The sequence below is a fragment of the Alternaria hordeiaustralica genome (assembly GCF_023758085.1).
Source record: "Alternaria hordeiaustralica strain BMP 2776 chromosome Unknown scaffold_12, whole genome shotgun sequence".
NCBI lineage: Eukaryota > Fungi > Ascomycota > Dothideomycetes > Pleosporales > Pleosporaceae > Alternaria > Alternaria hordeiaustralica.
Window position 1 is genome coordinate 729,205 of NW_026056784.1, and position 14,048 is coordinate 743,252.

The window sequence follows — 14,048 nt, forward strand, 5'->3', positions numbered from 1 at the left end:
CCAGTTGACTGATCCCGAATTGCGCCTACAGGAGAACCTACAGCAGCTGCGCGACGGTGGAGACATGATGCATCCAGTCGGTCCCCAGCAGCCTCAGTACCAGCAGATGGCTCATATGGGACCTGCCATGGGCGCGCATCCGCATTTTGCAGGTCCAACGCGCCCCACGCATTCTCCACAGCAAATGGCGCAACATGTCATGAATATGGACGGACACCACGACCCGTACGATCCCAACGACCCGAATCGCAAACGCTCCAAAGTCTCACGCGCCTGCGACGAATGCCGAAGGAAGAAGGTATGCGATGCCTCCCTTCCTGCACAATATGCGCTTACGCTGGGTAGATTCGATGCGACGCGACCAGCGAGAACGGCCCAGAAGCCTGTTCTAGCTGCAAACGGACTGGAGCCCGCTGTCAGTTCAGCCGTCAGCCTATGAAGCGCGGCCCGAGCAAAGGGTATGTCGATTGTGTGCAGTTTGGCGAGCTTGCTAACACATTTCAGATACATCAAAGAGCTTGCGGACCGGCTTAATTCTCTCGAAAGCCAGATCCACCATCCTCCGGCGCAGTCGCATAACTTCGACTTCGGAACATTGGGCGACCAACCGTTTCCCGATACTCAGAGCCCACCGCAGTTCAAGCGCCAGCGCACTCACTCCATGACAGACGGGTTCCACGAGGCATTCAGCCGGCCCAACTGGTCCGCACAGGATCGCGGTAATGGTGGATCTGTAGACGCACATGGTCTGCCTGTGCTAGGGGATCAAGACTCGTCGCTCAATGGCAACCGGCGTACCTCTTTTGGAGAAATGAGTTTGGGCGGCAGTCTTATCACAGGCTCTCACGAAGAGATTCTCAAAGCGTACGTATACCCGCACATGTGAAATTTGCCAGACACTAAACCATATCTCAGGTATTACAACATCATTCATCCCACGTTGCCTGTTCTGCCACATCACGAGTCACAACTAAACCGCCTTACAAACTGTCCGTCGAAGTTGCGAGAGACGTTCTTCCTCGTGCTAGAAGGCTGTATCCGGTCTATCGCCTCGAAGGCTCTGCCACCTATCGATATCAGTCTTAATCAGCTGTTACAACAGTGCTTTACTTCAGTCGACGCGGCGAACTATTGTCTTCATGACACAGATAGCTCACGACGGTTCTACAACCACCTGGTGTACTGCCAGTCACTGATCCTGCTTGCCGCAGCATCTGACAGGCCTGGTCCAAGCATCATAGGCAGTACTACTGGACTGCTGGCCCGTGTCTCAGCATGTATCGCAGATGTCGGAATAAATGATGCCAGAACATTGGCTGGACTGAAAGAACAAGATCTCGAAGTGTATCAAACAGCACGGCGCGTATATTGGACTGCGTTGATCATAGACCGTTTCCACGCGTCTAGTCAATCGACGGACATGATGATTCGAAGATACTCAGGAACACTTTCACGAGACGACTACTCAGCTCTGGGTGAAGTCGCTTATTATCTCGCTCGTAAGTGCAAACTCATTTCAATTAAAGACCATTCAAGACTAACATCCATCAGGTGTTGCCCTACTCGTTGGCCGCATAGCCTACGTCAATCGCGCAGGAAGCATCCCAAATGTTGACCCAGCAGCTCCATTCGCCTTTTCTGCACTCAAACCCGGAACGACGGAGTCAGAGTACCTCAATGGAGCACTAGATGAAATCAAGCAGTCCATCGACCTGACCACCTTGACAAGTAACTCTCCTCCTCATTTGGCGCACCAGTATCTCAGAGTGTTCATCGCACGACTTTCAGGGCAGAATCTGCCTTCTGCCGAGGTCCTCGAAGTCACCAAAGACCTGCTCAGCAACCTCATGAGCGGCGCGATCACTCCCTTGCACCATATCTTCGCCGCTCTAGTCGCTACATCCCTCACTGAACTCAACGACCGAGGCGAACTGAAAGCAGAAGCAAGCACAACCATCAAAGAAATGAGCGACGCCCTATCAAACGGCCAAATCATCCACCGCAGCTCCGACGGTCTAGGCTGGGAAACTGCAATCGGCGACCTACTCCACAAGAAGAAGTCTTCCACACCTCCCTACACCGGTCCCGAACAAGCCAGCCCCGCGCTCGAACCCAACATGGCCGGCCTGCAACATCTCGCTGCAGCTGCAGTGGGAGAACGGGAAGGAACGGGCGATAATAATCGTCCTGGTAGTTCTTCGCAGCAGAAGGTTGATAATGATCTTTCGGCTGCTATGGCGGCGGCGAATGAGGCTGCGAAGGCGCAGGCGACGGCTGTTGCGGCTCAGGATCTTTTTCACTAGATGTGGTGAGCGTGGTTGTGCGTGAGCGATGCTTGTCTTCTTTCTTGTAGTGCATATACCCCTTTTTAGCTATGAGCTGGTATGATGGTCTGAATTGTAGGCTTATATCATTTTGTAATGAGATTCGTTTGGCTACTTGCTCTGTTGACAGTTTGAGAATCCTGAAATATCGTGCTCCAGTTGTTACTACGTTTCGAGGGCATACGCAGTGTTCCACCTTACTCCTCTACAGCATCGCTCTCGTCCTCATCAAGCGATTCGCTTTCGTCTTCTTCGATCAAACCGTTCTCGCCTTCATCAACCATGACAACACCCATTTCTCGCCTACCCGCAGCATGTGCAGCCTCGTCCTCTTGCTTCAGTCGATCCAGTACGATGTTGACCTCCGGTACTAGTACGTTGTCGACGAAAGATAATAGATCGCCGTCATGTGAGTCGTACCGTGCGTCAAAGAGAGGCACCAAGTCTTCTAGCAGACGTACGAGATAGGCGTCTTCTTCTTGGATTCGGCGCAACTCGTCTGGGGGGTATCGCGGTGGAGGCGCACGATGAAGGTCGGGTACGACCGCATGCCTGAGGGACTCCATGAACCGCATGAGATTTCGGCAGGTGTGCCGAACGCCTAGCCATGAGAAGACACATAGCCTGATGAGGTTGGTGATTATCCACCTATTCGCCGCATTCTTTGCCACCTCTGCTACGCATTGCAAAGACTTCCTACACGTTTGATACATATCTTTATCGCGAACATCAACGCGATCTAACTTTAGTAAACCCAATATCCCTTCCGAGTTTCTACCGCTTGTGAAAGAGTACTGGCAAGTGATATCATTGAAGAAAGAAACCAAGCTAGTACAGCCGTGTGTACTACAGCTGCATTGGCAGTCATCTGTGACCGTGTGTCGAAATATTTTTGCAATAACATCGCAAAGATCGTCTGTAATCGCTAATCCGTTGACTAGCGTGAAATGGGCCGCTTTGTTGCTGACGAGATGTAAGGCGGAGATCTTTGACCCCGGCCAGCAATCGGTGACATCCGCCCCTTTGCCGAGGAACCAGTCTATCATCTTGAAAAACTCGGGCATTTCGCCAGGATGACTATGATTTTTCGTCCAGGATGCGATGCCGGTGAGCAATGGCGAGCAAACCATATCGAGGCAGCATTCTTTGTCCACTATAGCAACGTCCTTGAAGCCAGTGTCGTACAGGAATTGTAAAATTTTTAACGGCGAAATTGACGCAAAGTTGGCATCGGGTTGTAGAAACTCGTCATAGATTGTGTGGACGTTGTATGTATAGACTGAAGTCGGCCGAAGAGAGGGCGGGATCTTGAGGCCTCTTTTGTCAAGTGCACGCGTTGCACACGTGGCGTGGGCGTCAAGAACGTCTCCTGATCTTTCGACGCACTCGCATTCGATGCCAGAGTTTTCTATCATCTGCCGAAGCTGGTATCTCTGTTCGATCAGATGTGCGGCGACGATCTCTGCTATGTTCACTTGAGAACCCGCCAATGCGTGTACAATGGCAAATTCTAAGCCTCCAATGTTTGCAAGACATTCTGCCGTGGCAGTTTCGCGTACATCAAGCCAGAGTTGCACCATAGCTTGACTCTGAGAGTCCACGGCCTCCAAGAGAAGCAACTCAGGCCACGTTGCCAAAGGCACATCTGATGTATAGCTCAAATGAGCATCGAGGAGGATCTGGCAGCCGCGTGTCCAACCCATAAGAGTTATCATATGATATAACTTTGATGTTTCTTCTTGTTCCCACGTGTGATTCGAACTGTGCGTTTGAATCGCACTGCTGAAGTCCGTTTCTGATCTCAGCAACGCTGCCACAGTGGTGTCACCAAGGTCGAAGAAGGGATCTGGGAAAGATGTGAACGAAATTCCGACCCACGAGCTATAGCTGTAAGAAAAGTCAAAAGCTGTCGATATCCTTAGGTCGTAACGCAGAAGATCGGACCCCAAGATCTTGAATCCGGAGTTGGACGCGGTGTAGACGCTCGAACTACGCAAGAGGAGGTCTATGCATGTTCTAATCTCATATGATTAATCGTTTCTGGAATTCAGCAATGTGTCTTGTTTACCTTCCGCTGTCATCAGTATCCGATGCATCTGCGTAAGTCATGTAACCTAGAACCTGCTTCAGGAGCAATTGACAGGTATCGACGCTGCTGGGGCTCAAGTATATCGCCGTTTCATTGATCATTTGACAAAGGTACTGTTAGATTTTAGCAATGCCCCCAATAGTTAGAAGAGGCGCCCAAGAGCTCACGTGTAACAGCGTTCTTCCGTCCCCTAAACGTTCGTGAGGTGAAGCCTGACGTGTATGGAATATCTTGGTTAGCTCCGCAGAGTACTTCGGGATTCCAAACATATCATCACGATAACGAAACAGCATGTTATGAATCAAGCTGAACGCTGGGGAGGATTTCACGGTGACGATCCTACGGAACGACAAGGTCGGCACGATCGAGAAAGTCCCACTTCCAACCGAAAGTTGCATAAAGAAGCGGAGTTTCAAACCCAGGATTAAGTAACACAGTATCATCCCAAAACTAAGAGTCATGTCGCGACTCCCAGCTATCCAGAATGGGCAACTTGAATCGTGAAAGTGGATTTCTTTCCACGACACAACGAACGGTAACTGCACAACTTGCTTCTTCAGGTGATACTCTCGGCATGTACATGATCTGGAGATGTTCAGATTCTTCGATAGTCGTGATCGCGTAGATAGTGTTCTTCGATGGAGATGTTGAAAGTTGGTGGTCTCCTGCTCTAGACCAACTGCAGACATTGGTAGCAGTTCATGACTGAAATCTTTCTGTGGCCACGCTGCGGGTGCACTTGGTAAGTGAACTTCAACGAGAGGATCCTGGCCAAACACATGATCATGCTGGCTGACGAACGGCTGTATGAAACCTGACTGTCGTGGACTGGTGGCCAAATCTGTGCTTGAGCTCTGGCTTTGCTCAAGAAAGTGGCGATTAGGGGAATTTTGAGCGCGTCGCTGCTGATCGAGAATCATCTGGGTATTCAGCGATAGTTGACCAAGCTGTCCTTGTACAGTGGCGAAGTTCCGTTGCCACTGATCTCTAAGAGCTGTTAGCTGAGATGTCGTTTACACACAAGTGCAGAAATTACATCTCCAACGCCTGCAACGCGATCTGCAGGTTCTGTCGAATACTGCTCAAAGTATCTCTCCAGTACTTGATGTCGCTCTCTTTGAACGGATATGCTAGCCGTTTGATCACTTTCCGCGACTGGGTCGAGAATCTGCTGGAGCTCGTCGGAGGAGTGTCATCTCCGACCTTCGTCCTGATCGACTCTATGGAGAGCGCGCATTGCTGTATGATAGCTTTCACCAATGCGATAGGTGTGGTAGGGTCCATTTTGCTGGTGGCAGTCTCCAGATACTCAAGGAGATTGACCAGTGTGTCCAATTCGCGGGTGATCTGTTCAGCCTTCTTTTTCGCATCTTTGACACCATTCGTATATTCAGAAATCTTATCATACAGTTGTATTGAGAGAGAAATGACACCAACGATGGTGCCGGCCACTTCGGCCATGGCGGGCGTACACAGAGATGGAAGGAGCGACGAAGCGAAAGGCTGGAAAGTGGGCAGATGATAAGACTTTGTAAGAAGGCGCAGCACAGCAGTGCGCCTGCCGCAGATGGCGTCCACTCATTGAATTCGGCATTGCGGGGGTCAGCCCAGCCTTGCGACGATATTAACCTTGCAGACTTTCAGCCTGGCCTCAGCTACGTGCCCGCTTGATAAATCTGAGAACGTTGGCGTGATTGGTGCGCTTCGCTGAGTGTAAACAGCTTGATCTTTAGGCAGATTGAAGTCACGTACAAGCGCGACAGCATCGCGGACATCATTGAAGAGGTTCATGCATTACCAGGTCTTAACCCATCCCCAACAGGCCCTTAAGTCTAGCTATCTTCCCGATAATAATACCCTTCAGCCCCCCAGCACCCATAGTAGGCACTTCATCCACGCCCACAAAGCGCCTCACAAGTAGATTGAAGATGTTGCCAAAGCCCAACGCCATGACCGTACTAGTCAAGATAATAACGTTATACGGCATACTGAAATCCGGCGTGGGAAGAGGAAGTAGCAGCGAAGTCGTGCGAACGTAGATACCCTTGTTATCTCCTGACTGCGGCGACAGAATACGGATAACAGCAGGTGCGACGTCGAAGCCTCGATTCGCATCTGGCGGGTATTCTGTGTAGCGCAGAATCGCTTTCTCGAAGTCGTAAGAGAGTGTGAGAGTGGAGGCTGGTGGGATAACCATGCGTAGCTCGAGGTGGGTGCCGCGCTTGCGGTCGACGGCTGGGCGGTAGTAGGTCTCTTTTATGGGGCTTTCATCTGTGGTGTCGACGCGGGCTTGGAGCGTGTGAAGGTATGGTTTCATGAACCAAGGTAGAGACTCTAGGTATACTATCTCGACTGCGTCGGTGGTAGACGGGTTCTTGATGACGGACTGTGTACTACCGCGTTCCTGGCCGTGACCGTTGATGGATCTTGCGGCGAAGACTAGAGGATCGGGACGGACAAGACCGGTTTTCATTTTCTGCTCGGGTAGAACGAGGTCGAGGTCTTCGCCGACGGGGAGCTTGTAGCATCGGAGGGTGTCTGATGCCAGTCTAGACTCTGTGAACTCTCCTGTTGTCTTGACCTCGAGCTCGCGCTCCGGTGGCAAGTTGATGCAAACGTTATTCGCCTCTCCCTCAGCCTGATCTGCCAGCGGACAGGCCCCCCTGAGCGGTCTGCCGAAGACCTCCTCCAGTGTCCAGGCGGGCTCGGTGCCCTTGTTCAGGGGATAGCAGGTATCGTGCCCGTTGTATGGCTTGGACGTATCGCATTCCATCTGATTGATGGGTAGGGGTCGCGGAATAGGGTTGTCTCTGGGTCGCTTGGCTCGCGCAATGTCCAAGACCATGTCTACGCTTTGCTCCATCTCTATTGAGCAGCTTGAGCTACCCTCTTCGCACGTCGGGCGTACATCGATGGCCATGGTTTGGAATGAAGCGTCGAATAACTTGTGTCCGTCCAGTAGGCTGGATACACCGGCCTTACCCTTACAGGGCAGTAGCTTAAGAAAAGGCGTAAGGTTCTCCGTGCAGACGACTTCGTGCGGTAGCGTGCCGTGGAGGAGGTGAAGGTTGGACGAGTTACGGTGTTGGCCTTCGGGGTCGAATGACATGACGGGCCGTATGGTCTTGGTGGCATCGATGAAGTTGATCGAGGCACAAAAGAGGCCTGACAGAGCGTTGGTAAGCTTCAGCCATCGTGCAAATGCTCTGTTGCAATTAGTCGAAGTTTCTCGCCCAATGCATGGAAGTCGTACTCTTCCTCAGTATCAGCCTCTACCCAAGCCCACAGTTCAACGCCAGTCCCTCCTTCTCTTGCGCCGTTCCATGGCCGCTGTCCCCAATTCTCAGCATCCCATCTTCCAACACTGAACCTTAAATGTAGCTCCCTCGTATGCGCATGTTGCAGAATCTGTCCAAAAGATCGCGGGAAGTATCGGAAGTTCTGTTGTTCGAATGCAGTCGCGCTTTCGTTGCTCCGGAAGTTGAAAGAGGCCAGAAGGGTGTTCTGGGGAAGGGGTCGCAGGAGGAGGCGCTCGCTGTAGTCGGCGCCCGCAGAGACGAAAGCGATCAAGGCATTGAGCAACACAAAATAAAAAGACGAGAGCATCGCAGCATCGTAGCGCTCTCTACGCGAAATGTGAGCGGGAAGACTGACGATAGGCCCTCGATGTTGGGGTTGCGGCGGACATGTGGAGTGAAGGCGCCCCACCGGTGATTGGTCACCCGGCGTGGATACTTGGCACTGCCGCGGTCGCGATTTCTTTTGGCTGTCACTCACCTTGCAGCTCTCCACATCACGACCCAACCGCGCATTCCTAATATCTACACACCATGGCCGCCGCAGAGACGCGCAGGCTGCTTGGTGGGTCTCCCCAAATCACTATTACTAATACAGCTCCATGCTAACGCGACACAGAGCAGCTTATGGGCGAACAGCTCATGAGCGGAACCGACCAGCGCGCGCCCCAGCTAAACATCAACGACACCAAGGTCTGTCGCTCCTACCTCGTAGGCAACTGCCCCCATGACCTCTTCACCAACACCAAGAACGAACTGGGCCCTTGCTCCAAGGTGCACAACGAGGCGCTGCGGACCGAGTACCAGGAGGCAGACGCGGAACAGAAGCGCAAATGGGGATTCGAGTTTGACTACATGCGCGACATGCAGCATCACATTGACAGCTGTAATCGCAAGATTGACACTGCCCAGCGCCGCCTGGAGAAGACACCTGAAGAGATCAGGCAGACCAACGCTCTTGTAAGTATCCCGGCCAGGGGACCTGCACTATCTGCTCACGCGCGACAGCTCAAAGCGATTAACGAACTGACCAAATCGATCGACGCCGGCATGCTCGAGATCCAAATCATGGGCGAGGAAGGCATGGTCAACATGGCCGTCCAAGAGTTCACCAAGGTCCGTTACAAGAAAGCCGAGAAGGAGGAGCGAGAGAGGGAGCTGCGCGCTCTGTCAGACACCGGAGGTCCATCTGGACATCAGAAGCTCCAAGTGTGCGACGTATGTGGTGCGTATCTCAGCCGTCTTGACAATGATCGGCGTTTAGCAGACCACTTCTACGGAAAGATGCATCTCGGCTATGCTCAAATGCGCAAGTCCTACGAAGCCCTGACCAAGGAGCTCAAGGACCGCCAGCCACCCCGCAATTCCTACGCTCCCTCCGGCGGCGACATGGACCGAGGCGGCGGTGGAGGTTGGGGAGGAGGTGGTGGTGGATACGGTGGCGGTGGCTTCCGTGGTGGACGAGGAGGTCGTCGCGGAGGCAGAAGAGGCGCTTGGTAAATATCCCCGGAATTTGGCGTTAAGGTGTGTCTATGCGATTCCCAAAAGGTTCGGCTTACAGCAGTATTGATGCGAAGACTACCGCGACTCGGCGGTACTTGTACAACAAATGGCGACTTTGGAGGCCCTTTCGGGCGTATGAGCTTGAGACAGTCCAATCAGAACATGTACGCTTTTCTCCAACATGCACCTGACATGCTTCTAACCACCGTCAAGGGATTTCTGTGCGATCGCTGGCCAGTTGGAGGAGATGGGATCTTCCCGCCTGCTATACACTGTCGCAGGTGAGTTGCGCTTTATGTGGCATATTTTTGCAATGTGACACGCAACATTTGGTCATGGTCACGACATGTCTGATATGAACCGCTCATTGATTTCGTAAACTCACACCATAAGCCCGACCTTCCGGCATATACGCATTTCAAGGTAAGTCGTAGAAGCATCGAACATACCCACTTGCTGTATGGTCAGCCGCATTCGCAGCATGAGAAACTCGCAGATCTCGAAATATCTCTGCATGCTCGTTGTCATGACCTTGGCCAGCTCAAATCAGGCCTCTTCGCATATATATGGCTTGCTCAGCTCTTGATTGATCAGTATGTCAAATTGGGGTTTCAGTTATCCACGATGGAGAAGTCGACGATTGCACAAGACAAACGATGCGTATATACACCAATGCATTCCTCTAGAATTCTATATACAGTCCAAGGGGGTATTCGCTAGCCACTGTGGCTTAATGGGTATCGTTATTCGCGGGCATTTCGCCCGCCATCCTATGCTCTCTTCAGAGCATGTACTCGCACCAGAAGAAAATGCAATCTACACAGACCATCATCTCCGTCACCATCTAAGCAGTGCCGTAGTTCCTGAAGTTTTCGCAAGGCAGGTAGTTGTTCTCGATGAACGCCGAGCTGAACCTGATTCCATACGCGCACTCGAACTCCTGTTCGCTCTCAAATGGGAAACCCTTGGTCTTGACGGTGCCCTTTACGGTCTCGATCTTGTTAGGGCTTGTCGTCAAGCTGGTGTTGAAAAGACGGATCATGTTATCGCATTGCTTGCCGTCGCCGAACATGACCTGGTTGGTGACGTTCATGAAGAAACCCAACGGGTACTTCTCCTCCGACGTGAGTGACAGCCGCGTGCTAATGGATGCGGCGCCAGCCTCAGCGCTCGTCGCCTCGAAAGACGTAGTTCGCGGTTCCTTAGCGTCGGGTACCGCACTGTATGCATCGCAAGCAGGCTCGAACAACGACGGGTAAGTCTTGATTCCGTAATCCGCAGCGCCCTTAAGAGCGATAACGTTTTCGGCCGACATAACAAGCGATGGCGTCCACTTGAAGGACGTGGCATTGTCGCCGAGGAGATCGAGGAATGGGAATTCGATGCCACCACGCTAGTCAAAGTTAGCACTACTACTGCGGATCACGATCTAAGGTTAGGCGCATTATCGTACCGAAAAGTCGGGTATTTGAAAGCCGAAAGCTTGTACGCCATGGTCGTGGACTGCCTGGAGAAGGGCTGGGTACATTCCTTCCGGGAAATCAGGGAGGAGATGGCGGTATGCGTGCTCCAAGATGCGGTATTGCGAAGGGATGACTTTGCGTGCGAGATCCAGTGAGATTGGTAGGACTGAGATTGTGCCGTTCAACGTTCCCGTCGCATTTGTTGGGTACTGTGACGCAATGGGGTTTGGCTGGTCAACTGTCTTGCAGACAGCCTGTTCGACGGCTTGTTGGATTTCATGGATGACCGGAACCTGAGGACTCGCGTTCGTCGTACTCGCATAGCGAATAGCAAGCAGCGAAAGAAAGCTGAGAAGAAAGTACTGCCATTTCGAAATCGGGGCCGCCATCTTTGGTCGTTGTATCGAGAGGAAAGCGAGTACAGGATGGCACAAAAGCGCAAGGTCCAAACAGGTGCTTATCATGGTTGCTGAGATTGACCTCCGGGCCGACTTGACAAACACTAGACGGTCGAAAAGCTGATCATGTGAAAAGGTTGGTAGTACAGCAAAAGGCGCCAGCCCATTTGGCGTAATGAAGGACTTTTTCAGCTACATAAAGGTAGTCTATACACACCGGCAACGCATGAATCCGCGCCACTAAAAGGGCGCCGCAAGGGTATCGAGTACTGGAACACAGATACCCGCAGCTGAGCGGGACGACTGACGCCGGGTGAATCAGGTACGTACCTGACCGCAACAGCGTCTGCGCGAGACGCAGCGGTGCTTTGGGCTGCTGGAACGAGCAAACGAGCAAAGACCAGAGTCAAAACGTGACTAGTGCCATGGAACTGCAAGTTTCCGAGACGCTGATCTGTCAGGTGGAGGCATGCTGCCGATGGGCTAGGGTAAGCCCTTGCGCATCGAAATGCTTAGGCCCGACTGCACTTGCTGGTTGAGTGCGCCCGCGCGTTGGGAGGGCGTGTATTGTTGCCGTTGGAATGGCGGGTGGTGCAGTGCGTGTGTCAAGGAGACGAGGTCGGAGTTTCATCGGCTTCGAGATGCTTGCGGGGCCGAGCGCGCACGTGCTTGCTAGGCTGGGTTCCGACTGGCGTGCGCAATGTATTCTCCGGTTCAAATCATTCATTGATTGCTCTTTCACCACGCTTCTGGAAATGTGTTATTCCATGGTTCTGAAGCACGCGTCGCATATACCGGTAGAGCTTATTGCTCGCGCCGCAGATGAAGCAGTCGCGATGCTTCCTCTTTGATAGAGAAGCAACTGACGATATGCGAGAAGACTGTTCGTCAAACAACATCCGGTCGTACGTCATCCGTATTTATCATCACTCTATACGGAACTTAAATCCATGGGCTCCTTGCGCTACATACAGCCGCGTTGTGGCGTTGGATATAGCCCGTGAAACGGCGGCGGACAAAGTTACAATCATAATCCTCCGGTGCTAAAGAATCCCATATCCGGATCCACGGTCGGCCTCAATTACACTAAGGTAGCGTGCTACTCATTTCAAATTCAACCACTTAGATCAACACAACAGACCTACGAAGCATTGAGATGTCGATTACTACAAGATTATACCAGCTATTGCCCAAGAACCGATGCGTATACAGGATATCACACACTTCCGTGTCGACCCCGCAGGTACTGCTCTACCGTTGCATCGTCCATCTTGTCGATCTCAGCTGCCATCGACTTGTTTGCTGGCTGCGCCGAACTACTCCTGCTGGAAGGTTCGGAATCCGACGAGGAAGATGAGGAGTTGCCGAAGCCCAAGGCCGCGTATACAGCCACCACTGAGTTTGCAAGGTTTGTCGCAGCGCTCGTTGCTTGGCCGATGTAACTCTGACCCTCTTGTGCCTCGCCATCGATTTGAGCGGCTGCTCCAGACGCTGAACCTTCTTGACGGGTAGGTTTTGCAGAGGATGGCGTATTGTCGTTTAGTACAGTGCGAGGTGCAGGTTGCGAAGCCCGTCTTTCGGCCTCCTCAGCAGCGCAAACTTTCGTCAACTCCTCATGACCCGTCCGAGGAGGAGGTTGTGAAGCTCGTCTCTCAGCTTCTTCAGCAGCGCGTACCCTCGTCAGCTCATCGTGGCCTGTCGGCTCTGGCTTCGGCTGATTGTCCACAGCCACAGCCGGCGGCGCACTCTCCCTCCTCTTCTCTTTCTCCAACGTATCATCCAATTCCTTGCCAAACAGCAATTTGAAGAAGACCACGAGAAGTACCTCCTCCGTCTTTCGATTCCGAAGTACGTATCTTAGATGATGCGTCTTCTCATCCACGTATTTGGCTACACTGATCGAAAACCCGGGTAACCTCAAGGAGAAATTCGCAAAGTCAAGATGTGGATTGAAGAAGTCGGCATGGTACATGCGGCCCTTTTCGAACGTAAATGCTGACAGCGCTTGTTCGTCAAGGTAATGCTTTCGCCGCTTCTTCCATTTCGAAGGCATGGACGACGCTTTGCGCGCTTCTTTACCGCTCCCCGATGCCCCCTCTTCGATCACACTATCACTCTCTTGACTGAGACTTGCAAGTTGATCTTGTGCGGACACATCGCTCGTCCGATCTCCGATTCGGAAGGCAAAGAAACTTGATAGCGCGGGTCCGTAGAGATACGGCTCGTCAGAGTATGCATCTGAGTAAAGCCCGGGATCCAGCATACTCGTGGCGATCTTCATTGCGTACCTGAAACCTGGTGGAAGCTGGTGCTTGATCGAATGGCCGTAATCGAAGCCCATGACAAGGTCGGAGCCGGACATGTCCTGTTTGGGAACGAAGGAGTAGGCGATGGAGTATCTATCAGAGGTATGTTGTGGGTGATCAAAGTAAGATGATGAAGCTGGTGAACCGCGAGGTAGGCCATGGTAGTCTTTGATTCGGACGCGTATCCATGCTTCAACTAGGTCGCTCTCGACGTGTGTGGGCTCTGCGCCGTTGACTGATACCTGTTCGTGCTTTGAGGCGTCATAGGATGGTCCGGCAGTCACTAAATATCATCAGCATTTCGTGGGATCATTCAAGTTCACTCCAACGGACCTTGCAGGAGGTACTTGTCGCGTGCCTCAGGGTCGACAACGTTGCCCGACATGCTAGTAGTAAAGTCCGACGATGAACTAATGCAATAGCCGTAACTGCCCAGGTGGTCTATCGGGAAAGGAGGCCGGGCAAGTAGATCTGCCAGGTGGAGCGACAGGTAGACTTATGTACCGTTGGATGCATCTTGTATTGAACGATCAGGCATCATCGTAGCTCACACATCAATCAAGCTCGAATCCGCGGCCCAGCGTTGGTGACGACCAAACGGTTCCACGAGTCCATGACGTTATGATCAGCCATTGTCCAATCAGAAGATGTGGCTAAGCCGCTTGCGTG

The 14,048-nt window shown here is 52.3% G+C and overlaps 5 protein-coding genes across 5 annotated transcripts; 2 read left to right on the forward strand and 3 right to left on the reverse strand.

Annotated features, from left to right (window-relative positions):
- Nucleotides 1–811: 811 nt before the first annotated feature.
- J4E84_006497 (uncharacterized protein) lies at nucleotides 812–2,303 on the forward strand (the record flags this gene model as incomplete). The annotated part of the gene is made up of 2 exons (XM_049389086.1): nucleotides 812–815; nucleotides 1,552–2,303. The coding sequence occupies 2 exons, from the start codon at nucleotides 812–814 to the stop codon at nucleotides 2,301–2,303; spliced, it is 756 nt and encodes a 251-aa protein (XP_049243360.1).
- Nucleotides 2,304–6,217: 3,914 nt separating this feature from the next.
- J4E84_006498 (uncharacterized protein) lies at nucleotides 6,218–8,019 on the reverse strand (the record flags this gene model as incomplete). Its single annotated transcript, XM_049389087.1, has 2 exons — nucleotides 6,218–7,619; nucleotides 7,667–8,019. 2 exons carry the CDS (start codon nucleotides 8,017–8,019, stop codon nucleotides 6,218–6,220), a joined length of 1,755 nt encoding a protein of 584 aa, XP_049243361.1.
- A 224-nt stretch (nucleotides 8,020–8,243) lies between these two features.
- J4E84_006499 (uncharacterized protein) lies at nucleotides 8,244–9,209 on the forward strand (the record flags this gene model as incomplete). Its single annotated transcript, XM_049389088.1, has 2 exons — nucleotides 8,244–8,274; nucleotides 8,329–9,209. 2 exons carry the CDS (start codon nucleotides 8,244–8,246, stop codon nucleotides 9,207–9,209), a joined length of 912 nt encoding a protein of 303 aa, XP_049243362.1.
- Nucleotides 9,210–10,056: 847 nt separating this feature from the next.
- J4E84_006500 (uncharacterized protein) lies at nucleotides 10,057–10,997 on the reverse strand (the record flags this gene model as incomplete). The annotated part of the gene is made up of 2 exons (XM_049389089.1): nucleotides 10,057–10,605; nucleotides 10,992–10,997. The coding sequence occupies 2 exons, from the start codon at nucleotides 10,995–10,997 to the stop codon at nucleotides 10,057–10,059; spliced, it is 555 nt and encodes a 184-aa protein (XP_049243363.1).
- Nucleotides 10,998–12,289: 1,292 nt separating this feature from the next.
- Nucleotides 12,290–13,764, reverse strand: J4E84_006501 (uncharacterized protein; the record flags this gene model as incomplete). Its single annotated transcript, XM_049389090.1, has 2 exons — nucleotides 12,290–13,662; nucleotides 13,713–13,764. 2 exons carry the CDS (start codon nucleotides 13,762–13,764, stop codon nucleotides 12,290–12,292), a joined length of 1,425 nt encoding a protein of 474 aa, XP_049243364.1.
- Nucleotides 13,765–14,048: the final 284 nt, after the last annotated feature.